Source organism: Perca flavescens, chromosome 17, assembly GCF_004354835.1.
Source record: "Perca flavescens isolate YP-PL-M2 chromosome 17, PFLA_1.0, whole genome shotgun sequence".
Classification (NCBI taxonomy): Eukaryota; Metazoa; Chordata; class Actinopteri; order Perciformes; family Percidae; genus Perca; species Perca flavescens.
The window spans coordinates 24,752,102-24,777,733 of NC_041347.1; the positions used below are offsets into that span (position 1 = coordinate 24,752,102).

Genomic DNA, 25,632 nt, shown 5'->3' on the forward strand with positions numbered 1-25,632 from the left:
CAGAAATAGTCTCTTAAAGTGTGTATTTGTTTGAGTGTGTGCATACATGAACTTGTGTGTGGTTGTCTGCAGAGTTGTGAAAGAATGAGGTGATATTATGTTTGTATCATGGATCAATATTGCACCGGCTTCTTTGTGACTCGGAATCACATGTACAATATTTTACAGTCATTACTGAGCCATTGTTACTGTTTCCTCATGAACACTAACCAGAACATTGAAACCCAGTCACGATTATTGTTGGGTACCAAAACCCAGTTCCACTATGGAACATTGTAGTTGTTTGTTAGGTTTACTTATTATATATTTAAAGGTGCAATATGTAATATTGTGTGTAATACTGGCAGCTAGCGGTTAAAATAGTTACTGCACTACCAATTCAAAATACTGGAGAGTCTCCCCCGCCCCCTCCTGCCCAGACTCGAAGTTCACGGGGGTTGCCAAGCTGAGACCGCAGCATTCACAACAATGTAGCTGGACGCTTTTCTCACATAGCCAGACGTTACTCCACAGCACAGCGGAGTAGCTAACGGTAGATGCTAGTCTCACATAGCCAGACATTACTCCACAGCACAGCCGAGTAGCTAACGTTAGATGCTGGCTATATTGACAGTCATAAAAGCCCGTGCTCACGCTGAGCTCTGTAAACAACTAACAGACACACTTTTTCGGCTTAAAATTACAGTATGAACCGCTAAAAACACAACAACCTCACTGTTCTCTCCACACGCCAGTCAGGCACACTTCCTCGGCTTAGAATTTCAATACGAAACGCTAAAAATACCACTACCTTGCCGACGGAACACACTTCATTGGCTTAGAATTACGGCAACAATCGCTAAACACACTGCAAACTCATAGTCCCCTCTTTCCGATTTACAGCCCCCCTCTCGTGGCTTAAAATAACTCACCGTTGTCGGCTCCAGCCGCTGAAGAGGCTACACGCTGTAAACAGCCATGGGCTGCCCGGTAACGTTAACAGTTAGCAGGGTTAGCATGGCGGCGTTAGCCAGGACCAGTCGGGATCACTTTACTGGCTATGTCTCAATTGTTTTTGCGAGTAACCAACTCGGTTACTCTAGCTATATAATTCAATGTGAGTACACAAATGTTGAAATGACAAAAAATGCCCATCCCTAGTAGCTGTGATAAATTAGCCTGAAGCTAATGCTTACCGGTTCAGGAGAAAATAAGCCAACTCGGCGTCCTTTTGGGCTCTAAGCTGTCTCCATCTTTCAAATACATCTCCAATATTTACCAGGGGGTTGTTACGTCTCTGGTCACGCAACTGTTAGAAACATGCTGTTTTCTTTTTTTTATGTCATGTAGAATCTATCTCCGTTGATCCTGTTCATTTGTTTGCTGCTTTCATGGCTGTACTAACGTTACAGCTGCAGCGTGCTGGGTTTACGTTTTTACAGGTATATCTGGCAACCCGGGGCCTGCCTGTCAAACTGGGCCGTTGATAACAACACAGATCAAAACATAAACATAAATTCCGTCACGGAATGTAAATTTCAAAAAGAAAAAATACTGAAATTAGCATTGTTGTCAGAAAAGATAGTATTTCAGTTTAACATGTTTCCTTAATATCTGATGAGGCATTGGTGTCATTTTTGGATTTATTACAGTACAAATATTACATATTGGACCTTTAAGTACTTTAAAACGTTAATATATTGTTAAATTTAAATTTTCAATTAAAAAAAACTATAAAAGAGCCTTTCTTTGATGTCATTTTGCAGTTTTTCAAGAATCTGTTTAGGAATCTGAATCGTTTTTTAAAAGTACCGGTTCGGAATCGTAAAAATCCAAACCATACCAAAGTCCAAGTCAAGATAGCACATCTTCATTAAATCATTGTTTACAGTTGGAGCAGCTGGGGAGTGAACTGACAGCAGACAGAGAGTCGCTCCTTAGCGCTGAATCGCTCAATACTGACCTGATGAAGGAGAAGGCTTTACTGGAGAAGACTCTGGAAACACTCAGAGAAAACTCTGAGAGACAGGTAAACACACACACACACACACACACACACACACACACACACACACACACACACACACACACATTTGGGAAGTTTATACCAAAACCAGATGGTCACTTATTTTTGATTTTTGACATCAGTAGAAAGTATGTAGGTGTATTCAATTATTATTTGATTATTAACTTTATTAGGCCTGTTGTGTTCAAAATGTTAGTGCAATATGTTATACAGACCAACTTTTGTGAGAATGGCTATAATCACATCAAGCATTCATGTGCTTTGAAATATAGTTAACAGTCTGTATACTGGACCAGCATATGGTCGGATACACCAACACATTCAGACAAACGGGGCTTTGAGACTGTGTGTCATACACGCTGCTCTCTACAAAACCATCATTGATTCTCGTTCCAGGAAGCTCCAAGAAAATGACTAAGCTCTGTCATTTACCAAAGTCTGTGCAGAGTTTTCCTGAGTGCAATCTTTGTGCAATTGATTTGGCTCAAAAAACTATTAAATGTTTTATTGATCACACAGATTTCTGTCCGTCTGTGGCCCAGATGCAGTCGCTCGCTGCGTGTCTGCAGGGACTTTGTATCCGTTAGACCCAAATCTAACAACTTTGATTAGTTTAACAATCTGATTTGTAAAATCCGGCTTTGATGAGGCAGAGAAAACACAACATTCTGCACTCAGAGTACTCTGGGCGATTTTATCCAGTTGTTGTAGACATAATGAGATATAACTAATGCAGTGCCAAACAAATAATTTTCAATAATAATAATTTTTTTATAAACCTTTTATAGGCTGTTTTGTGTTTCTGCAACTGTCCTGTTAGAGCAATCCTTTCATATAAATTCACAAAACACATTTTGAAACATTTGAACCTTGAACATTTTTATCACCACCAAACTTAATGAATATCCATATAGCTTCAAGTTGATGAGTAAAAATCACTTATATTACAGGACCTCTTTGTTTTTCATTGAAACTCTGACGTCTGTTCTCCAGCTGAAGGGTCTGGAGCAGGAGAACAAGCACCTGAGCCAGACGGTGTCGTCCCTGCGTCAGCGCTGCCAGGTTGGTGCTGAGGCCCGGGTCAAGGATGTGGAAAAAGAGAATCGCGTTCTCCACGAGTCCATCTGCGAGACAACCGCCAAACTCAACAAGATGGAGTTTGAAAGGAAACAACTACGTGAGTGACATGTTATTTATACACAAAACGTGTTTGTGGTTCATTACAATTGGTATTTTGACAGCTGCCTTTTCTATACATACAAAGTTCCTTGTTTCTTTTCATTTTGAATATATAGGATCAACATTTTGGGTGTCTGTTCTTTTTTCATGCAGGTAAGGAGCTTGAAGTGGTGAAGGAGAAAGGTGAGAGAGCAGAAGAGTTGGAGATTCAGATTCAGAAGCTAGAAAGGGACAATGACAGCCTGCAGAAGAAAGTTGCCAACCTTGGGATCACCTGTGAAAAGGTGTGGTGCATTTTGTTTTCTGCCTGGTTTGTACTTAGAAATGTCAATGTGTCTGCATGCTCCGTTAGTCAGTCAGTGTACGTTTCTCCACGTGGTTCATCTTCAATACCCTTAGTTTCATGTAGAGCTGGGCAATATATCAATATCGTTATATGAGACTAGATATCGTCTTAGATTTTGGATATCGTAATATGGCATTAAGTGTTGTCTTTTCCTGGTTTTAAAGGCTGCATTACAGTAAAGTGATGTCATTTTTTACCAGGCTGTTGTAACTGTTGTATTATTTGACTTTACCCACTTAGTCATTATATCGACATAACTGATGATTATTTACCAAAAGTCTCAATAGTCAACACTACAATATCGTTGCAGTATCGATATCAAGGTATTTGGTCAACAATATTGTGATATTTGATTTTCATGTTATCAAATCAGATGTGGAATATTAGTTATTTTCCAAATCATTTAAGTAAACATAAAATACAAAATAAACTGTGTATTGAAGTGGAATAGCTGTTGTTTTGTTTTCTCTCTGTCTCATTTACTACTTGTGTTACTTTTGTACCGCATAGTTACAATGAATTGGATATGACTGCAGAGAGTTTTAGGCTGCTATTACACAACACCATCAGGACCACCTTGGTGTTGTCGGACAGAAACGCTTTACTCCTCATCTTCATGCATCACTTGTGCGTGTGTAGGTGTCTTCTTTGGAGAAGGAGAACACTGAGTTGGAGGCAGAGGGCCGTCGTCTGAAGAAGAAGCTGGACACTCTGAAGAACATGGCCTTCCAGCTGGAGGCTCTGGAAAAGGAGAACTCGCAGCTGGAGCAGGAGAACCTGGAGCTTCGGCGCTCAGCGGAGATTCTCCGGTCAGCGGGGGCTAAAGCTGCTCAGCTCGAAGCTGAGAACAGGGAGCTGGAGAGCGAGAGGAGCCAGATGAAGCGCAGCCTGGAACTGCTCAAGGCCTCGTCCAAAAAGACGGAGAGATTAGAGGTAAGACTTTAGCACTGCCAGTTATACAGCGGGTACTTCCGTCACTGGTTAGCAGTAAGACACCGTTAAAATGCAACCATATGCGGCAAGAAGCTTTCTTTGAGGAATAAAAAGCAGACTACTGCTTTATCTGCACCAGTGGTGCTTATGTGTAAAGCCGCCTACACATGTTTAGAGGTAAAACCGCAAAAAAAGGGCGCAGAGCATATTGCAAGCACAGAGGCAAAGAACAAACACAGGAATATATCATCATTGCTTCTGGCTTTGGTTGTGCTTTGAAGGTTAGCGGTAATGAGGTCAAAGTTTAAATCATTTTAACTTTTAAGCACAGCACTCGGCGGCAATTTTGAGTGCGCCATGCCGAGGGTAGCGCTTACTCCGAGATGTCTCCACTGCTCTCCCCATAGGAAAACAATGGCACAGCAGGCACAGAGCGATTTTTCCCACGGATCATGAGTGTAGGCGGCTTAAGTTACCGAGACAACTTGTCTTGACACAAGGTTGTGCAAAAACGGCTGTAGAGTTAAAGGCACCTTACACATTACATTTTTATGATTTATTGTCACCAATGAATACTTTTATAGATACCTTACAGGGGATCTGGCATGTAATGGCATCAGGGAGCAGCACAACTAGTTCATGGATGCTTTTAATATCCTAATCTGGCTTTTCCTCTCCCAGGTGAGTTACCAGGGCCTAGATACAGAGAACCAGCGCCTGCAGAAGGCTTTAGAGAACAGCAGCAAGAAGATTCAACAGTTGGAGGCGGAGCTGCAAGAGGTGGAGACTGAGAACCAAACCCTCCAACGCAACCTGGAGGAGCTCAAGATCTCCAGTAAACGCCTGGAGCAGCTGGAGCAGGAGGTAGGCAAAAAATTGTTTCACATGCATTCATTCAGTAGCAATAATCACGTGCTGAATTGGTAGCCTGAAAAATACAAACTAAATTTTGGTTCAGTACTTTCAGACTTTTTTTTTGTTTTTGGGATGGACTGATTCTGCCAGGCAGAATGAGGTCAATCAGATTGGCCAAAATTGTAGCTGAGGCTGACTGAAAGTGTTTTTTGTGATACAGCAGTCTAAAGAATATTATATTTTAAAATAAAAAAGGGAAAATGTGTTATTTGGCACTTGTGCAGCACTGCCTCTCATTTAGTTCCTTCTGATAAAATTACAGCGTGTTTCCCAGCAAAGTTGGATTATCCCAGATTATTTGTCAAAACTGATTTTTGGCCATTTAAAATTAATCTTTGTCCACTTTTCGCCAACCATGTATTTACAAGGCATTTAGACTAAAAGTAAATCCCACCTGCTGTGCATTACGTCCTGTTATCCCACAGAACAAGACTCTGGAGCAGGAAAGCTCCCAGCTAGAAAAAGACAAGAAGCTGCTGGAGAAGGAGAACAAGCGGCTGAGGCAGCAGGCCGAGATCCGCGACTCCAAGCTGGATGACAACAACCAGCGGATCTCCACCTTGGAGAAAGAGAATCGCACCATGGGCAAGGAGATGATCTTCTTCAGGGACTCCTGCACGAGAGTCAAAGACCTGGAGAGAGAGAACAAGGAGCTGGTCAAACTGGGCACCATTGATAAGAAGACCCTCAATGCACTCAGAGAGGTATAATAGAAGTCTGCAAATATTAGTTTTTCCAACATGTCTTTAGATTGATCTTCCCATGCTTCCATTATCTATCATAATCCTTTTGTTGGTATAGGAATGTCCTCAAGGTATTTGAAGAAACAGATAAACATTGCTTTTTTTTTTTTTTTTTTTTTTTTTTTTTTTTTTTTTAATTTGGTTTCTGTTGTTAGATCATTGCTGAAGTGAATAACAGTTTTTTATACAGTACAGTGTTGACTCTTTTAAATACAATCATACATCTTCATTATTAGTTTGAATGCCTCCGGGCCGGCGATAGCAATGACCGGAGACATTATATTTGCGTGTTGTTCGTCTGTCCCATTCTCGTGAACACGATATCTTGGGACCCTCTGGAGTGAATATTCAAATTCAAATTTGACACAGATATTGGAGGTCAATGTCCCTGTGAGCTCACAAAACGTGTTTTTGGCAACTTAACAAATCCTACGCTAATTATGACAATGTTACATGACATTTTATATACAAAACACTTTTCTGGCCATTATTCAACGCCATACCTCAGGAACGGAAGGGGAGGCAGTTGGTCAGATTCTGAATTTGGCACTAATCATGGGTGCCCACTGCCCACCTTGAAACTGTGGTGATTGTATAGTTCTTCTGTACTGCCAGATTGGAAATGTGTGTGTGAAGCATCCATGTTTTGCCAAAAAAATACACTTATTACTTTTTATTAAACTACCTCAAAGTCTTCACTACATGTATTATGAGTCTGGACAGACATGGATGTACAACTGCAACTTGACTGGTTGGTGGAGGCATTCAATCACAAGGCGGTAATTCTAGTTGATGAATAAATGGAAGGTGGTTGTACATCTCAGTTACTCTCTCTCTGTGTGTGTGTGTGTGTGTGTGTGTGTGTGTGTGTGTGTGTGTGTGTGTGTGTGTGTGTGTGTGTGTGTGTGTGTGTGTGTGTGTGTGTGTGTGTGTGTGTGTGTGTGTGTGTGTGTGTGTGTGTGTGTGTGTGTGTGTGTGTGTGTGTGTGTGTGTGTGTTTAGGAGCTTGTGAGTGAGAAGCTGCGGACTCAGCAGATGAATAATGATCTGGAGAAACTGACCCATGAGTTGGAAAAGATTGGACTGAACAAGGAAAGGTTGCTGCATGACGAGAGCTCTGACGACAGGTAATCATCTCACACACGTGCCTCAGTGTTCACTGTCCTGTGATGGCTCTTGAAAAGGATGAGATTGATTTAAGTGATCAGTACAATCCAAATAAATCAAGCCTTGTGGCCCATTTTAGATCAGGTGTTGTAGTTTAAATGAATCTAAGTCTATTGCAGAATAATCCTGTGGGAGTTTTCTGAGCCAATATCTTCCCAAGAAGTCAGCTGGCCTTGCTACACAGTGGCTACGATAATGCATTACCTGTATTGAGGATTACAAATGTGTGATCACACTCTAGACTGGAAACACAAATACATTCACGCAGAGCTAACTTGAGGATTTATTTTCAGGTTTAGGCTCCTGGAAACCAAATTGGAGTCGACTCTGAAATCATCTTTGGAGATTAAAGAGGAGAAGATCGCCGCCCTAGAGGCCAGACTGCAGGAGTCCTCCAACCTCAACCAGCAACTTCGGCAGGAGCTCAAGACGGTCAGTGACACAAATCCATCTTTTAAACCTAGAAATACATGCACACATACAGTACTTTGGTTCCATGTAGATAATTTAGCTCAACCACAGTACAGAAGACTCAGTATAAAAACACATTCCAAACACTAATTTCCCAGTGTGTCCCAAAATCTTTACCCTGCGGTCCAAAATACTAGAAATATTGAAAACACTGAGGGCTTTTCAAGGCCGATACATTATTTATTCATCCACTCATCCACTTCTTTTGCCAGTTTATCTATTCATGAGGCGGCAGGAGTCTGTGAAAGAGGTGGAGTAGAGTGGTGGATGTCTGTTTTCCTTTAGGGAAGCGGATGTGTTTTGAACTTGCTGACACAAATCTGATCCAAAGCTGAAGGGCTGAGTGGAAATGTTGAGGGTTCTGTAGATGAACTCTGAGTTTCAGCTGGGAAATGATAATGGATTCTGTCTGCTGTTGTACTTCAGCGTTATTCGTGCCATGTTCTACTATTATATTCTCCTTTTATCATTAGTCATTTTACAGTCAAGCCTGGGTTTATGTTACATACATTATACATTATACTGTACTGAAGGAGCACAAAAAACTACTCAAAGTTAAGCGTTGACTCGTGTGTCTCTCTTCAGGTGAAGAAGAACTACGAAGCGCTGCGTCAAAGAGAGGAGGAGGAGGAGAGGATGGTGCAGAGCTCGCCCCCTAGAGGAGGGGAGGACCCTCAGGCTTTCAGTAAATGGGAGAAAGAGAGTCACGAAGCCACCAGAGAACTGCTGAAAGTCAAAGACAGACTCATTGAGGTGGAGAGGAATGTAAGTTAGCACAAAAATCAGTATTGCTTATGTGACCTTTCCAATATGAATGATGAACACACGCATTTGGGTTGTGCACTTTTCTCTGAATGCATCCTTGTAAATCCTGATATCTTATATTATGTGTCTGTTTTTCCCCAGAATGCCACGCTACAGGCTGAGAAGGCAGCCCTGAGGAGCCAACTTAAACAACTGGAAACTCAAAGCTCCAATTTGCAGGCTCAGATAGTGGCAGTGCAGAGACAGACTGCTTCTTTACAGGAAAACAATACGACATTACAGACACAGAACGCCAAGCTGCAGGTAATCCCCTACACATCCTACCGAAAGCAGTGTCCAGTAGGCAATGGGTGACGACTTTCTTACAGAGGAAAACATTACACATACATATAACAAAGCTACCAGTTTAGTGGTGTACAACAGGTAATCACTATAACTTTGTGTCACACTAAAATACATTTAACATAAATAGACTGAAAGTTTATATTATTGTTATAATAATCTGCTTCACACTTACCAAGACACTATAGATGACAATCTATGACACTCAGTTGATACAGAGCAGAACTGTGTAAAGCAACACTAGCTTGACTTATTTTGCTGCAAAGGACCAGATAACCCTTTCTAAAGTGCATTGAATTTGAAAAAACGATCCCAGCTTAAGGTCTCTTTTTAGTATCTATAATGTAGGTGTTTGGTTTCCCTTTTCTCTGATCACTTTAAGGAATTATTTTCTATGTTTGCTTCAAAGTTGAAGTTCAAAGTTAATGCTTGACCTTAGAAACAGCTGTTGACAAAACAATCTCACCTCAAGGTCCATTTAGTAGCTTTTCTGGAGCTTTCAGTCATACTTGATGAACAGCTCACATATGTAAAGTACATATGCTTATTTTGGTGCATATGATATAAATACATACATAATTTAATACAAAACATCAACAATTCTACATTTTAAACACACAATGCAAAGCTAGCCAGCCTTCTTTCAACATTGCTCTGTTTGTACAGTTGCCCTGCCAGGCTGCTTAGCTTCCTGGTATGGATTTAGACTTGTACTCCCTGTTTGGCAACAATTCAAACCCTACTTATGAGCAACAGGATTTACACTGACCATACAGTAGCTTCTAGCTGTTTCGGTGTGTGTTTGCGTACGTCTCTTGATGTATGCGGGTTGTGTGTATGAGAGAGCAGGTGTGTGTGCACTGGAGGTAAAAAGCTGTCTTTATTTAAAGGTACAGAACGTGTGTGTGTTGTGTTGTGTGTGTGTGTCTTACAGGAAACCACTGTGACCACAAAGGAAACATGAAAAGAAACGGTTTCCCTGCAAATGTTCTGTAGATGGAGCTTACAGCAAAGGGGGAGAACAAACAGAGACACAGTGCCCCCTTTAGACAAAAACAGCAACAACCCCTACTTATTTGACATTTATGTCCTTTGATGTTTGAGGAGCTCAGCTCTCCACACAGATCACAGTAAAAAAGATTTTTAGAAGTGTAGACAGATGACAAAATGTGGAGAATATTTATTTTAAACTGCTCTCATATCTCACACTCCATGCTCAATGTTTCCTTCCCCCACTCTCCTCTCCATGTCTGCTCCCCACCTTCACCTCCATTTGCTCTCCCCAAGTCTATCTATCTATCTATCTATCTATCTATCTATCTATCTATCTATCTATCTATCTATCTATCTATCTATCTATCTATCTATCTATCTATCTATCCTCTTTTCTCCTTTTTTTTTCTCATCTTCATGCACCAATAATTGTTTTCATATCTGTTCCTCTCTTCTTCTCCTCCCACACCCATCTCTTTTCTCCTCCTTACTTAATAAATAACTCTGTCTTTGTCCTGTCCCTTAGGTGGAGAACTCCACTCTGAGCTCGAAGAGTGCATCCCTCATGGCCCAGAACGCCCAGCTGCAGAGCCAGCAGAGCAGCGTGGAGGGTGAGCGTGAGGGTGCTCTGAAGGAGAAAGAGGAGCTCAGGTCCACCTACGAGATGCTCCTCCGTGATCACGAGAAGCTGGCGGCGCTCCACGAGAGGCAGGCGGCCGAGTATGAAGCCCTGATCGGAAAGCACGGGGGCCTAAAGAGCTCCCACAAGAGCCTGGAGCAGCAGCACAGAGACCTGGAGGACAAGTGAGACTGGGTTTAGGAGCATGGAATGGGCACATGCTCAAGTCTCATTACAGTTCAAGTCTCACTTATGACCTAATACACTACTTTGTCCTTCTTTTGTACATTTTCTTATGAGGGCAATATTAAACAATCATAAAAAATCATCATGCAGAAAATCTTAGAGGAAACTGTAGACCGCTTGGGATAATAAAATATGTGCTTTTGTATTCAATTCTGTCTGACTTAAATCTTTCTTTATGTAACCCATTAAAGTGTTTTTAATTCATGTGTATTTGACTGTGTGCAGGTACAAGCAGCTCCTGCAGAGGAAGGGGGAGTTGGAGGATCTGGAAAAAAATCTGAAGGAGCAGCAGGAAAAAATGGCGCTGGAGAATCAAACGCACCAAGCCACAGCTGGCCAGTACAAACTGCTCAAAGAGGAAAATGAAAGGTCCGATCAACCTGTATCAATATTTGTTTCAATATTGTGATGCAAATGTATGAATAACATGGTAACAACGTGCGTCAAACTTAAAACTCTCTTCCTTTCACCCTCTGCTCTTTCCTCAGGCTGAATAATACCTATCGTCAGCTGGTGAAGGACAACGAGAATCTCCAACTGGACCATAAAAACGCAAAGAGCCAACTGAACAGCGCCAAGCTGGACCAGACCAAGCTGGAGGCCGAATTCTCTAAACTGAAGGAGCAGTACCAGCAGCTGGACATCACCTCCACCAAGCTCACCAACCAGTGTGAGGTGAGGAGATGCACGTCTCTTCTCTGTATGTGGGAGTTTCCCGTTATGTGTTTATGTGCCACTTTTAAAGCCATCTGTCTTATGGCTGGTGTACCTCTTTAATGTACAATATTTGTTGAGACAACTTCTTAAGCCAGCTGTGTTGTGGATGGTTTACCCCTTTTAATGTATCATATTTGTTGTTGAGCCAGGTGTCTTAGTGTCTCTTTTGTGTGTGTGTGTTTTTTAGTTGTTGAGCCAGCTGAAAGGAAACCTGGAAGAGGAGAATCGCCACCTGTTGGACCAGATCCAGACTCTGATGCTACAGAATCGCACTCTGCTGGAGCAGACCATGGAGAGCAAGGACCTGTTCCACGTAGAGCAAAGACAATACATGTAAAGCGCTGATGATTTTAAGTTTTCTTTAAAATGGACCGCAAACACGTCCCTTTCCGCAATAATATATTCATTTCAAATTGGTTGCATTTATATTTTGATTGTATGCAGTTTCACTTTTGCCTGCCTAACCGGCTCATCTCTTAATTCCCCACCCATCAGTGACAAGCTGAATGAGCTGAGGAGACAGAAAGAGAAGCTGGAGGAGAAGATCATGGACCAGTACAAGTTCTACGACCCCTCACCTCCACGCAGGTAAAAAGCAGCATCATCTAGTTATGTGAGTTAAAAAAAAAATATTTGACAAAAAAACTACAGTTAATTTGTGACTTAATTTGTCTGTTGGAACACCTCAATGTCAAAATGGCTCCCCCTGAATCCGAGTGACTCAAACAAGTCATGTATCATAGCAAAGTCTGATGTTCACAGCTCTGTTTGCTTGTTGACTCTTATTTCTGAGGCAAGGGAATGGCAGAAAACACTCCACTGCAGCCTCAGGAAGGGTTGCATCAAATATTTATGGTCTGCAGAGCTTTAAACAGCTGTATACTGCAACATTTTTTATCATCTATGGGAGGATTTAGTGGCTGAGAACACACACACAAAACAAATCCAACACGTTCTTTTTATGTCAGTATGTATTTTATGTCCGTATGTATTGAGGAGAAAAGAAAACTGATCATTTTCTTTTCTCCTCTCCTCGTGTTCCTGATGGTCTCTCTGTCTCACTCTCTGCCCTGTCCTCCCTTTTGTAGGCGTGGCAACTGGATCACTTTGAAGATGAGGAAGTTGATTAAGCCGAAGAGCCGGGAGAGAATGCGCTCTCTCACGCTGACTCCCTCTCGCTCAGAGTCTGGCGACGGTTTCCTGATGTTTCCCCAGGACAGCCAGGACAGCTCGTCGATAGGCTCTGGCTCCAACTCGCTGGACGACACACTTACGCAAAAGAGGAGCAGCAGTGAGTACAAAAGGGGACACACACACACACACACACACACACACACACACACACACACACACACACACACACACACACACACACACACACACACACACACACACACAGACCCAAGAATCAAAATCAGCATAGCTACGGTTTCAACAACGACTGGGCATGCTCAATATAAATTATATAAATATAAACTTACCCAAATATCAACTAATGAGACAATATTTCATACACAAATGTACATGCAAAGAAAGCAGTGAGCAATGTAGTTGCCAAAAAGTTCTAATTAATGCTGAACACTCTTTTACAGACACATAATCATACACTCATACCCAGACACAAAGACACAAAACACACTGCTACTTTGTGTGTTGTGTGCGTGTGTTGGTTTGTACAATTGTGTACTGGTTGAGTGGTTGAATGGGTTTTTCCTCCCCTAACTGCTCCTCTGCTTCTTTATCTCTCTCTCTCTCTCTGCCAAGGGAGGAGAGGGCAGCAGCCCCATGCCCAAGGGCAGGGTTCCACCAATGGTATGCTGCGGATGGGGAGGGTGGGCGGGGTTTATGACCCGACTGTAACGTGTCTCAGGGCATGTTTTCGTGAGTCCTTTGTCTGTGTCACTCAGCTGTCCTAGACGTTACGGTTGAGCTGCGCAGCACCACAAGGTTGACTCTTGAGCTCGGACCTGGTTCGAAAAGTAGATTTCCTTTGTTTGTAACCGAGAGCGTGCTTGATTTCTGTAACCTTATGTAATTAACTACTAGAGTTATGAAAAATACCACCACCATTAGCCACTTAATTTAGTCCTAAGAACTAAATATTTTTGTGCAATTAGTGACAAAAAGTTTGAGAGAAAAACTCCACAGATTTGACGACATCCAGTCTTAGGCTCTTTAGCTCCTAGTTCCAGTCAAGTCAACCTGCTGATCTGTGCAGTTCACCTGTAAATATCAAAGAAACGCCGTCTAACGTAGCATCCAATCTATTAAAAGGTGCAATGCGTTGTGGCTGACTTCCAGTCAATGCAAGATGTGTTAAAATCCAAGTTGTCTATATTTGGTACAAGCTATAGACTAAAGAATACAGGTTGTACGTGGGCTAGTAGGTTTACATTTTCATATAAATAAATAAATAAATAAATAAATAGGTCTCTTAACTTAATTAATCTGGTAAGTTTTGTAAAGTAAAAATAATTCTGTCATGTAAAATCAAGAAGCTATGTGTAGTATACAGTAAGTAAAGTGTTTTTATTTTATTTTTTTATTATTTTTTTTATTTTAAGTGAGCAGTAAAGCTATAAGAAAAATAAGGAATAAACTATAACAAAATAATACATACATCATACATACATACGACAAAGACATCACACAGTCAAATGCGTAAGGTATAATGTAAAGTGAGCCGATCATTGCAAATTAGAACCCCCACAGGGTGATGCAGGACTGCAATAATGACCGGCTCGCTCTACATTATCCTGCTTATTACACAGTTTATTACACAGCTTATTACACGGCTACTCATAAGGAGGTTACCATCTGATAACGCCTGCGTCCCAGTCGGGACGGTTAACTTTACCGTTGACCAGCATGTCTCTCCGGCGGGAGCCAGGTCGCCCCGGTGCGTGAGCTAACCATGAAGCAGCTAACTAATGCTCTGTTTGCACTGTTGCCATTAGTTCTGTTGGCGATCCCCTTTTCTTCCACGCTCTCTCTCCCTTTGATCAGCTGAATGAGCAGAAGTATTGATTTTAAGACTATTTTTTATTGATTTTAAAAATAGTCCACCAGAGTCTATGAACCGAACTCCATCCATGTCAGCGGTCTGTTATACAGAAGAAACGGACTGTAGAATGCCGTTATTGATCAGAGTCACATTTTCAACAAGGTTGTGTAATAAGCAACAATAAAGATCTTGGTTATGTCTATGTAAACTCCTCCCTGATGCTGTGAAGCTGTCCTTTTGACCTTTTCACTCTCCTGATTGCACCCTTTAATATTCTTCATCCTGTGTTTCATTTAGGTGGTAATGTGTTGACACTTGTGTTGTTGTGTACAGTTTGTAATGCGGTTGGTATTGCAGAAGACCACACTCATGCCCAATAACATGAGTGCTTGTGTGTGTTGTTGTGTGTAGATACATTTTGTGCGAAAGTGTGCTTGTATATTTGCATAATGTGTTTACATTTTTGTGTTTTTTTGCATAATGTGTCTTTGTACAGAAGTCTGCCCTTTTTAAAAGTATTATTCGGGTTTTAAAAGAAGTCTGTGGGAGGCATTTCAGTCCAACATAAAAGCTCTTGAAGTATTTAAAGAATTAGAAATGTAAAATAAATGATGGTTTATTAAAAAAGCTAGTTCCAAATCAGTGGAGTTGAACACAATCTCACTGGGGAAATGATAGAGATAAAAATGTACAATCAACTTCAATCTAGCATTGTTAATATATTTCTAGCTGTATTTCTATAAAATACTAAAGAAGTGATAGGTTAAAATACCTTACACTTGATGATAAATCACATATGCTTTCTAATAATGTGAATACCCAATCTAACTTATATGTTTGAGTGCTTGTGTTTATTACATAGTTTGTCTATTGTCCAGTTGAGTGTCCAGCTCTCTCTGCATCTCTCCCCTGGCTCTCTTTCTAAAAACGTTAACCACATCCCTCTGTTCTGCCCTCCTTTTTCTTTTGTTTTCTTTCCTCCACCTCCCTCGGGCTTGTTCTGTCGCTCTCTCTCCCCTGTCTGTCTGTCTGTCTGTCTCTGGCTGTGCTCTTGACAGCTATAAAAAGGTTGCCTTTCATGAGGAACAGATCCAAGGACAAAGACAAGGCCAAGGCCATCTACCGGCGCTCCATGTGTAAGACCTCCGTTAGCCGCCCCGCTAGCCTTCCTCCGCCTCCTCTCCCTCTCATCCACACACTAGCAGAAACAAAGAAGGACCAGTCACTGATTTCATGGTGGCTGCAGTGTAGGGGTGTGACGGTGACAGTTTGGCAGTTTCAGGTTTCAGTCACCGCTCTTAAACCAATTCAGGCCTGCAGTCTGTAAACTTTTATTTAATATTTTAATATTTAAGACAGCGTTTTTTAGTTTTCAGCGGTGATGTTATTTATCTGATATCTTTTAGAGACACAAGATTTGACAAACATTCCCTGCATACCCTGGTGACATCAGTGACTTGTCCTTATCATTTTTGCCTAGTAACCCCCACCCCTCCGTCACCTCCTCCGCCCTGTGTCTGCCGCCTCCACTCCCTCCTGTAGAGTATCTGCTCTTGGCTTTCATCATCTTTTACCAGTGTAGTGTCACTATTTGCAGATAAATGAGTAACACAAACTTCACTAACTTTGTCTTAAAGCAAAGATGTACGAATGAAAAATGAATGTATTAGTGACAGAATTTTGTCTAGGGCTAAATTCCAAAAAACAATAATGCGAAAACTGACGTAACAGTAAGAATTTCCTCTTCCTGTAGATGTGTCTCTCTTGGTCTACCGAAGCCTTATCTGTCAGTTTGGTCAGTGTGGAAATCTCTACGCAACAGTCAACTTATTGGGCAGCTTTGTCATGTGCTCTGTGATTTCATTTTGTTTGTATAGTGTGTGTGACTGTGTGTGAGACTGTGTGGGATTGCCTTTCATGAACTTGTGGTGTCTCCTCCATCTTTGATTACAGCACGACTTAAAAAAAAATCACCAACCGCCTGATCGCCTCCACTCGCACTCAACTATGGAGTCTCTCTCTCTCTCTCTCTCTCTCTCTCTCTCTCTCTCTCTCTCTCTCTCTCTCTCTCTCTCTCTCTCTCTCTCTCTGTGTGTCAGTGTGCTGCATTTCAGATCCTATTCTGCTGACATGGACTTGCCTCGCTCTAATCTTTTTTGTACAGCACCGCTGCTGCTCATAGCATTGCATGCCTTCGTGCCTCTCTACCGTCGCATACGACTCAGTAAAACGTGCATAAAGACAGTGGCCTCTTTAGGTGATGTATCACCTGTTTTTAAAAAAGTATCTGAAGGATGACAAACAATGCAGCTGCCGTCTTGATGCACTTTGGGTGATATTCTTGAAATCCTTTTTTGTAATACTGTTTCCTTGCACATGCCTTGATTTCCAAAAAGCCTAGACTTGATTTGATTGTATTTTACAAAATGAATGAATTGATGAATAATCAAGTAGACCTTATAATAATGTTAATCTTTTCTACATACTTTTTGTACTCCCTTTAGTAGCCTGTATGAGGCTTCTTATGAAATTGTTGCATTAATCTGAGTCATTTTACATCCCCAACCGATTCTCTTTAAAGGGAACACTGAATGTCTTTGACATTAAGTTAACAGTTCTTTTGGGTACAACAAGCTAGACAAGCATGATGTGAGGTGGATGACTATTGTTCCTGTCATAATTTCCGTTCCTCCGTGCGTCTATTCAGCCATGAATGACCTGCTGCAGACCATGGCGGTGGCGGGCGGTCCCGGGGCTCAGTGGGCGAACAGCATCGAGAACCTAGACGGCGCTGAGGCCGGGGATGCTGTCATGACGGGGAGCAGCAGGCGCAGCGGGCAGCGCATGAAGGAGCTCGCCTTTTCCACCAACGCCATCGACTGTGCCACCCTCACCCTGCCTACTGCAAGGCAAAGCAGGGCCAAGCACCGGCTTCAGGTCAAAGGTCAGGATGCTGGTTTTATTTGTGAGGATTGGGACAAACGGGCATATGGAGAATCTCCTATTGAAAGCATCACTCGCTTGTGTCTCCTCAGATAATGCCTCCTGTGAGGATGTTGCTGGCTCCTTAGATGACCCCAAGAGTCAAGGTGAGACTTGACATGACTTTAGAAAAGAAAAAGGATGGGTAGTTGCAGCTGGCCTATCAAACGAGGAGTGAGAAAAGACTGAATAGACGCAAAAAAAGCAGGTCATGTCCTCAGCAGTCCCACTGCTAATCTTTGGGCTGCCTTTCTGCTCTTCGATTAAGCTAGAGCGAGAGAGAGAGAGAGAGGCCTCCATTAAAAGTAGGATTGACTCTAATTCAGGCTTTAGGACGTTATCCAGGGCAGTTAATCTGCGGCCGGGCAACTATTCATCAGTTCTGTGTCACTCTAATGAAGATGACCCAGTTGTTAAACAGCCACAAAACTACACGACACATTCCTCATACTTAAAGCCAGGTCTACACCCTACTGCCATCAGTTTTGTCTCTCAAAAATCCTTTTTATTTTTTTTATTTTATTCCTTTAGTCTGCCAGCAGCTACCCTTAGACTAATGCCCTATGTTAATATGCCAGACTTTTACTGTATCTTACCTAAAGTCCCAACATGTCATTGCACTGGTTCCCCGGGACATTGGCGAAGCATTATTGCCGAACCTGGATTCTACTTAGCTGATGATTTCCCAGAATGCACACATAAAATCCAATACATTGTCGTGAGACCCATTTTCCAGTATGTCTGTATAGGAACCTCTCTCACTCACACACCAGACATTGCTTCTAATGTATCAGCCATTAGGTCATCTTCTAGAGATGTTATGTTTTAAAGTCATTAATAGTTTAGTAGTATTTTCAGATACCTATTGAACTTTTATGTTGCTGTTCGTTTTGTGTTTCTATCTGTGTTTTCGAACCTTAAAGCAATATTAAACTTGTTTTGCACTTTGGGCGGCATTACTGAATAGTGTGCTGTATCTTTTAAACTTGTCATGTCACGTGTGTGTTTTATCAGGCCTGCAGGTGTATAGCAGTCCTCTGGCTCAGTGTTCTCCTGTTGAGCTGAGCCTTATTTGCAGGGTGCCCTGTAGCATCTGTTGTAAGTGACCACTACTCGGCACTGAATCCCACTCTGGGCCACAATGGGCTGGTTTCCTAGACCAAATAAGAACTTTGACAATGCTCAGTAATGTAATGTTTCATTTTAAATTCTAATTTGGTGTCACCCATGTCCTGAAAGCCAGTTTGAAATGATTTTATGGTCCCTGGTTTACAGCTAAAACTGCATACAAACACGGTGAAGAGCAAGGTCACACTTTCACTGCTTTTCTTTCTTTCTCAATTCCTCCTCCTCCGTCACACAGTCACCCCTTTCTTCTTTGTATCTTTTTTTATTTATTACTACTTGTACTCTATCGTCCTCTGTTAATCAGTTTTGTCTGTATAAGTTCCCCTTTTTCTCTAAGGTGGGTCGGTCCTTGGATTTAGGCATCCCCGTCCTCTCTGTCAGTAGTTTCTTTGTTTACGGACTGGACATGTTGGCACTGCAGCCTGGCACTGTCCCCACTGGCCACCCTTCCTGTCCCTCTGCCTGGCATGTGCCATCTGCTGCCCCAGCAGGAGATGTTCTGTCAAACTGTTAGCGTATACCTACGTCTTACTCTTTGTGTTAGTGCATGTATGTGTGGATACATGTAAGTGTATATCCTAACTGTGTGTGTGTGTGTGTGTGTGTGTGTGTGTGTGTGTGTGTGTGTGTGTGTGTGTGTGTGTGTGTGTGTGTGTGTGTGTGTGTGTGTGTGTGTGTGTGTGTGTGTGTGTGTGTGTGTGTGTGTGTGTGTGTGTGTGTGTGTGTGTGTGTGTGTGTGTGTGTGTGTGTGTGTGTGTGTGTGTGTGTGTGTGTGTGTGTGTGTGTGTGTTCCCTCTTGTCGCTTACCCAGCCTCCAGACCCACCAGTCTCCATAGCAACAGGATCACCAGTAGTAATAGTAACAATAACTCCCAACTCTCTTCTCCTCTGGAGGGCAAAGGTATGCTCCTCCTTCCCTTAACTCCCCCCCTTTTCTCCTCGTCCTCCTCAACTAACCATTCTCGCCTTCCTCCTTTGCTTCCTTTATCTTTTTCTTTCATGCTTTCATGATTTTAAAAGTTAAGGGTTACTTTTTTTTTTCCTCTCCTCTATGGGAAAATAATTAAGTTTCTTGTTGAAAATCAATATATTAGGATGATCGAGTGACATTTAAGTCTGAGTCTGTATTTATTTTATATTACAGTATTATGCATTTTACATTTAGTTTGATAAATGACTACGATCGTTACTATATACAGCATATAGTGAAAATGTAGGCAGTGTAGGAGACGAGTAGTAGCCTACTAATGCAGTTCCTAGCAGTGAATGATAAAACATAACCATGATCATAGATTACTTTCCCCATGGTTCTAATCATTGCTTCCCCCCCCCCCCCCCCCCCCCCCCCCCCCCCACCTCCCACAGGCACGAACGGCAGCCTCAGCAGGCCTCACAGTGAGAGCAGCGGTGAGTTCAGCCTGAGCTTGGACCAGGAGGTGTGGTCCAGCAGCGGCAGCAGCCCAGTCCAGCAGCCCACCTCCTCGCGCTCCTCCCACCAGAGCCCCCTGCAGCTGCGCAGGTCGCTCGACCCGTCCACCGCCGCAGGCATCCCCGGCCAGACCCAGGTCAGGAAGACGGGATCCCCAACCAACGAGGTGCTTTCCCTGCAGCAGTTCCTGGATGAGGGTATTGATCCTGCAGAGGTGAGGCCTCTAACTCAGTTATAAATAACTGATGTGTAATGTTGCTGTAATGATTTTCTTAGACTATAAACGTGCAGGTGAAGCTTTTATGAGAACAAAATTGAAATATTTTCATTCAATCAAATCAGGGATCCATTTAGAGCTGGAACTAAAGATTTTCATTAACAATTAATCTACCGATTATTTTCTCAATCAATGGTTTCTAATGGCTTTTATCTGCAAAGTGTGATTTTAATAAAAAAAAAAAAAACTGTCCAACGGTCCAAAACCCAAAGCTATTTGATTTACTACCTCATATGACAGAGAAAAGCAGCAAATCCTCAATTTGGAGAATGTTTGGCATTTTTGTTTTGAAAAAAATGACTGACTGGAACAGTTAATCAATTTCAAAATGGTATGCTGATAATGTTTTCAAGACTCGAATTTCGCCAAAGGATAAGAATACCTCAATATGTCAGAATTGTAGACTATTTATGATGGCTCGCTACTTTATACGATTTGTTTTCTTTTCTTTTTGTCTTCTGCAGTCCGGCAGTCAGGAGAACCTCACTGTAGACTCTCCTCGCCTCTCCACGTCTTCTGAGCATGTGCAGAAAGAACGCACTTCCACAAAGGGCCGAGGCATATTGCGCTCATCCAGTGGGAAAGCGGCGCCGGTCAGCTCTGATCGCCCACCGAGATCGGCCGGACAACCGGGTCGCCCAACCCTGCGTAAGGCAGAAAGCACCCGTGTGAGAGGTTCGGTCCCGGTCCGCTCCAGCCTATCATCGCAGGGCAAAGCCACGTCTGTGTCTGAACGCCTGGACTCTGCTTCCTCCACGCTGCCCCGGGCCAGCAGCGTCATCTCCACTGCTGAGGGCACCTCTCGGCGCACCAGCATCCACGACCTGCTGTCAAAGGACAGCCGGCAGCCCGTGTCAGTCGACGCTTCTCCTCCCGTCGCCTCCACCAAGGCTGGGGTACGCTCCCAGCCTCCGCCCAGTGAGTACCACCCCAACAGCACCAATCTAAAGGGACCCCTTACCGCCATCACCCCCTTGCCCAAGTCACTCAGCTTACCTTGCCATAGCTTGGAGGATCCAGACCTCTCCACCCTCGAGTCTTTCCTCGGCCCTTCCTTCACCGTAGAGTCGGTGTTCATGGACTCCATCTTTAGTGAGTCGGCGGGCAAAAACCTCCCCTTCCTGTCTCTAAACCCCACCCTAGTCAGCAACATCAGTGGGCCTCCTGTTCCAACTAAAACGCACCCTCCTCCTATCCCCAACCATATTTCCACCCAAAACCAGGCAACCCATCACAGCCAATCAAATGGCCAGATGGGATCCAGCCCAGCCATATCTGAATATAGCGAGGGCGTTGATCCCAATTGTGTGAATAATCCGGACCAGTCACCGAGCCCAGAGGACAACCAGTCTCTGTGGTATGAGTACGGGTGTGTGTGAATGACAGGGAGGTTGTGGCTTGCTGATTTTTTTTTTTTTACCGGACTTGCGGTAAAGAGGGGAGAATGAAAAGAATGGATAAATGACAAATCATCATCCTCCTCCCGTGCATGTATTTATTGGAGCACTATCTCTGTCTGGTGTATTTGTTTCGTTCTTTTCCGTTTGCCATGGTGCTGGTTGGTAAATCATTCTTTTGATTTAATTTTTTTTTTGTGACTTCCTGTTTTCTGCCTTGTTCTTATCTCTGAGGTGAGACGTTGATGAATGTTCCTTAATACAACAGCCCTGTTATTGTTTCCTCATCAAATCCGTTTCACTGGCTAACACTATACTATTATCTGCAGTTTTGGCTTAATGCAGGCTTATTATATCTGTTAATAGCTCACATCTTTATTTAGCAGTGAGCAGAAATATTGAAGATTCAATAAATTTGTCACCAGGATCCATTAAAAAAAAAACAAAAAAACACCAAAAACATCGGAGTGTCAAAGCATTGTGGGAGAGATCTAGTAGCTGCAATTTTTTCATTACAAATCCAAATTAAGATTTTTTTTTTTTTTTTTTTTTTTATGTGTCGGATAATAGCATCATTTTCCATTTTCTGTTTATGATGTCTTGATGATGTATGGGTGACTGAGTGTCTTTTTCACGGCTTTTTAACTCTGTTGCATCATTCATTAAATTGCACGGCTTTGTTCTGTCCGACCTGGAGCGCTCATTTTGATTGCTCAAAATGGTTATCGTGTGTATCTTCTTTTTGTTTGTACTGATGGTGTGGACTTTTGTCTTTGTACATCCGACACCTTTTCTGTATTTTCTCTTATATATTATTAACAGCAGCATTTGTGCTGCGGGTTATGATCTGGTGGGTCTTAACGGGCCTCTTGGGCTGGTGACTAAATGATGCAAGCTTCATTCCCAAAATGATCTGAGGGAAGGGATAGTTGGTTAAGTGAAAGTGGACTGTGAAGTTAGTGGAGTGGGACCAAGGGTGTTGTTATATTTTAGTTTAAGGCGGCCCTTGATGGAGATATTGAAACAGGAAGTCACTACAGTAAGTTGAGAATAGTTTTCAGTGGTCAGATTGTTTTGTGAATGAAGCTAACATTATTTCTTTTGGTATCTGGAAACTTTAAATTGACTTATCCCGACGCACCACAAGTTGAGAATGGATAATATTTGATTAAGTATTTTAGACCGACAAGATCTCGTACAGATTGTTGTAATCATTAAGTTATAATCAAAGACCAGCACTGCTTTATGTGCCAATACTAGTAGTACTGTCCGCCTATAGATCCTTATTTATTTCTGGGTTTTTTGTACTCCGCACTTGCTTTTTTTGAAGTTGCTTTAATGTATTTATCTTAATCTACAGTATATGCAGGTGTAAAGTAAATGAACATTTCTTGTCACTGTCTACAGATGTAACATAAACATTGCCTTTGTCCTACAGATGTGGAGGGCAGAAAGTCTAAAAGCAGGAGCGGGGAGCCGCAGCAAAACTGCTAAACCCCGCCCCCACCACCCTCGTCTGTCTGCTACCATGCTGTGAGCGCGTGGTGAGTGAGTGCTGCTCGAGTGGGAGGAATAGGGATTGGGAGGGGGGGTCCAGTCTTCTCCATGGGAACCTAAAACATGGTGTAACAGATGTCATCCATCCTGCCATGCACTTGCTTCCCCTGCTTTTCTAAGCCCAAACCCCCCCCCCCTCCCCCTCCCCCCCCCCCTCACTGTCCTGTCCGTCGCCCCACTGTCCCTGTGGTGCCCAACGCCTGTTCACATAGCCTGATGGGACCCTGGTCTGCATGGCATATGGGCCGTTTAACCATGTTGCTCCGAGTGGATGAACGCTTTGTCTGTCTTAAATCCCCCAACAAGAGGAGCTCTAGGACTCCAGTACCTCACCGTATCCCTCCTCCTTGATGCTTCTTGTGTTTTTGGTGAAGGTGACTGCTGAGTGTTTCCTACTGGTGAAGAAAAATGTGGGTTTTTTGTTGTTGCATGGCTTCAGTGTAGCGTTGAAATCCTTCCCACTCCTTGTTCCCTTAACAATGCATGTAGATCCATGCTGGCTGCAGCCTTCTGTCTACTCTTGTATATCAATGTCTACTGATACAATTTCTGACTTTTAATCTTCTTTTTCCTTTTTTTTTTTTTTTTTTTTTTTTTTTTTTTACTTTGTGTTGTGTTCTCTTTTGTTTCTTTCCTCTTTGCCTCTTTACTTTCTAATCTGTCTCCTGTTCTTTCTTTCTTTTTATCTTACTCTATCCACTCCTCCTTTGCTTGCCTGGGGGCTCAGAGAGAAAGGTGGCCTAGGAGCTGTGTTTTTGAAGCCTAATAGAGTTTATCTGCTGAGACCATCTACAGTGAGAAAAGATTGTATATCCCAGTTTCCTTTTGCTTCCCCCCCCCCTTTTTTTTTAACCCATGACACTTCAGTGGAGAAAAGTGGCTTTCTTCTCTGTTTGGTTTTTCTTCCTTGAATCAAGGAAATGGAAAAATACTAGAAAAGGTTGCTGTAACAGTTTTTTTTTTCCTATAAAGACTAAAAGCTGTGGCAGATTGCACTGCCACGTGTACTTCAGTGTGACGGACTGCTAGATGTGCACTAGTCTCTACGTACTAAGATTAAGTGCCAATGTTCACACAAACAGCCAAAACGGTGATCCTAATCCAAACATTCACATTTTAAAAGCATGTTGGCACCAAACATTTCCGACTCAACCTGCTTTTTGGACTCACAATCTGCATGGAGCAATCAATCAGCCAATCACCCCACTACCTTTGTCCAATCAAAGAGGAGGACAGCGTTCAGTGGGGATTTTACTTGCCAGGATGCCAAATGGACTGGGACAGGAAGCCATGACAGCTGTGTGATTGGTGCCTGTTGCCTGCCAATCATGAGTGAAGGTTGTATGATCAGAGAGCGTGAGAGTCTAATCATGGGAGTGTTCCAGGTCACCTATAGAACAGTTGGCAGCCATGGCTCATACCACCACACACCCTGAAACAAATCATACACACTGTTCATCTTAGCTTAAATCCTATATCATTAAATCATCTCCTTTCTTGATTCCCATCCTGCTCTGAAAAAGGAAAATAACCGTAACACTAAAGTTCATTAACTTCATGCCTTCACAGTATTGTGTATCTACTTCCGGAGAAGGCACTCAGTATAGGTGACCTGTGACCTACCCAGTACATGCAGATTTCTGTTGCTGTGTTGAACATGATGGTGACGATGAGACTCAGTGTTTTCCTCCTTTTCCACTTTTTACATAAATCCATTTGATGTAATTAAAATTCATCAAGACTACCGTGTGCTCTTGTTTTGTGTTTTTGTATGCTGAGCCCTTCCAGAACATACAGATATGTTATTTTCAGCGACGTGGGCAGAAGATTCCTCAAGTTTGACCATTCTTAACCACTTTCTTATTCCTTTTCAGTGTTGCACTAAATTGAGCGCTTTGAAAGTCCCTTTGTGGAAATGTAGAATTTCCTCGTAAAAGTTTTGATTTCTTTTTACTCTGATCCATTTCAGCTCTCGTGCTAAAATGGTTGATGTAGTACAAACGTTGTATTGTATAGCAGTAAATTGTATAATACACGTTACCAGTTTGTTACATCTAATGCTATCATTGCAACAGTCCTAAAAGAAATCCTACCTTGTTAGGTCTTTGTTTATACTGTCAGAGAGATGTTGATTCAATTCTATGGTCATTTTGGAGTGTGGTGTTAATATTAGGAGGTGTCAATGTTTGGAGCCCTGTTAATGTGGAGTACCACCAGTATAGCATTGCATTCCTATATTATTGTCTGCTTCACAATGGACAGTTCTTATAAAAAAAAATAAATAAATAAAAAGCAATATAGCAGAACCAGATACAGTACAGGCCAAAAGTTTGGACACACCTTCTCATTCAATGTTTCTTTATTTTCATGACTATTTACAATGTAGATTCTCACTGAAGGCATCAAAACCATGAATGA

General features: G+C 42.4%; 1 protein-coding gene across 6 annotated transcripts in view; it reads left to right on the forward strand.

The window, feature by feature from the left end:
- The window catches only part of ccdc88ab (coiled-coil domain containing 88Ab), a 67,678-nt gene extending 44,328 nt beyond the window's left edge, over positions 1-23,350 (forward strand). The window contains exons 14-37 of one of the 6 annotated variants that reach the window (XM_028603017.1): positions 1,871-2,008; positions 2,999-3,182; positions 3,338-3,468; positions 4,170-4,463; positions 5,145-5,327; positions 5,804-6,082; positions 7,123-7,247; positions 7,581-7,719; positions 8,344-8,523; positions 8,665-8,826; positions 10,385-10,662; positions 10,949-11,092; positions 11,212-11,398; positions 11,628-11,773; positions 11,936-12,028; positions 12,529-12,731; positions 15,503-15,580; positions 17,152-17,388; positions 17,480-17,533; positions 18,441-18,524; positions 19,366-19,455; positions 19,920-20,197; positions 20,725-21,178; positions 23,096-23,350. In XM_028603017.1, coding sequence (XP_028458818.1) covers positions 1,871-2,008; positions 2,999-3,182; positions 3,338-3,468; positions 4,170-4,463; positions 5,145-5,327; positions 5,804-6,082; positions 7,123-7,247; positions 7,581-7,719; positions 8,344-8,523; positions 8,665-8,826; positions 10,385-10,662; positions 10,949-11,092; positions 11,212-11,398; positions 11,628-11,773; positions 11,936-12,028; positions 12,529-12,731; positions 15,503-15,580; positions 17,152-17,388; positions 17,480-17,533; positions 18,441-18,524; positions 19,366-19,455; positions 19,920-20,197; positions 20,725-21,178; positions 23,096-23,151 — 4,197 coding nt within the window. In that variant the 3' untranslated portion in view covers positions 23,152-23,350. Of the gene's footprint in view, positions 1-1,870; positions 2,009-2,998; positions 3,183-3,337; positions 3,469-4,169; positions 4,464-5,144; positions 5,328-5,803; positions 6,083-7,122; positions 7,248-7,580; positions 7,720-8,343; positions 8,524-8,664; positions 8,827-10,384; positions 10,663-10,948; positions 11,093-11,211; positions 11,399-11,627; positions 11,774-11,935; positions 12,029-12,528; positions 12,732-15,502; positions 15,581-17,151; positions 17,389-17,479; positions 17,534-18,440; positions 18,525-19,365; positions 19,456-19,919; positions 20,198-20,724; positions 22,684-23,095 lie in introns of those variants that run through there. The other 5 variants (XM_028603012.1, XM_028603015.1, XM_028603014.1 and 2 more) reach the window with 5 other exon arrangements.
- The last annotated feature ends 2,282 nt before the right edge of the window (positions 23,351-25,632 follow it).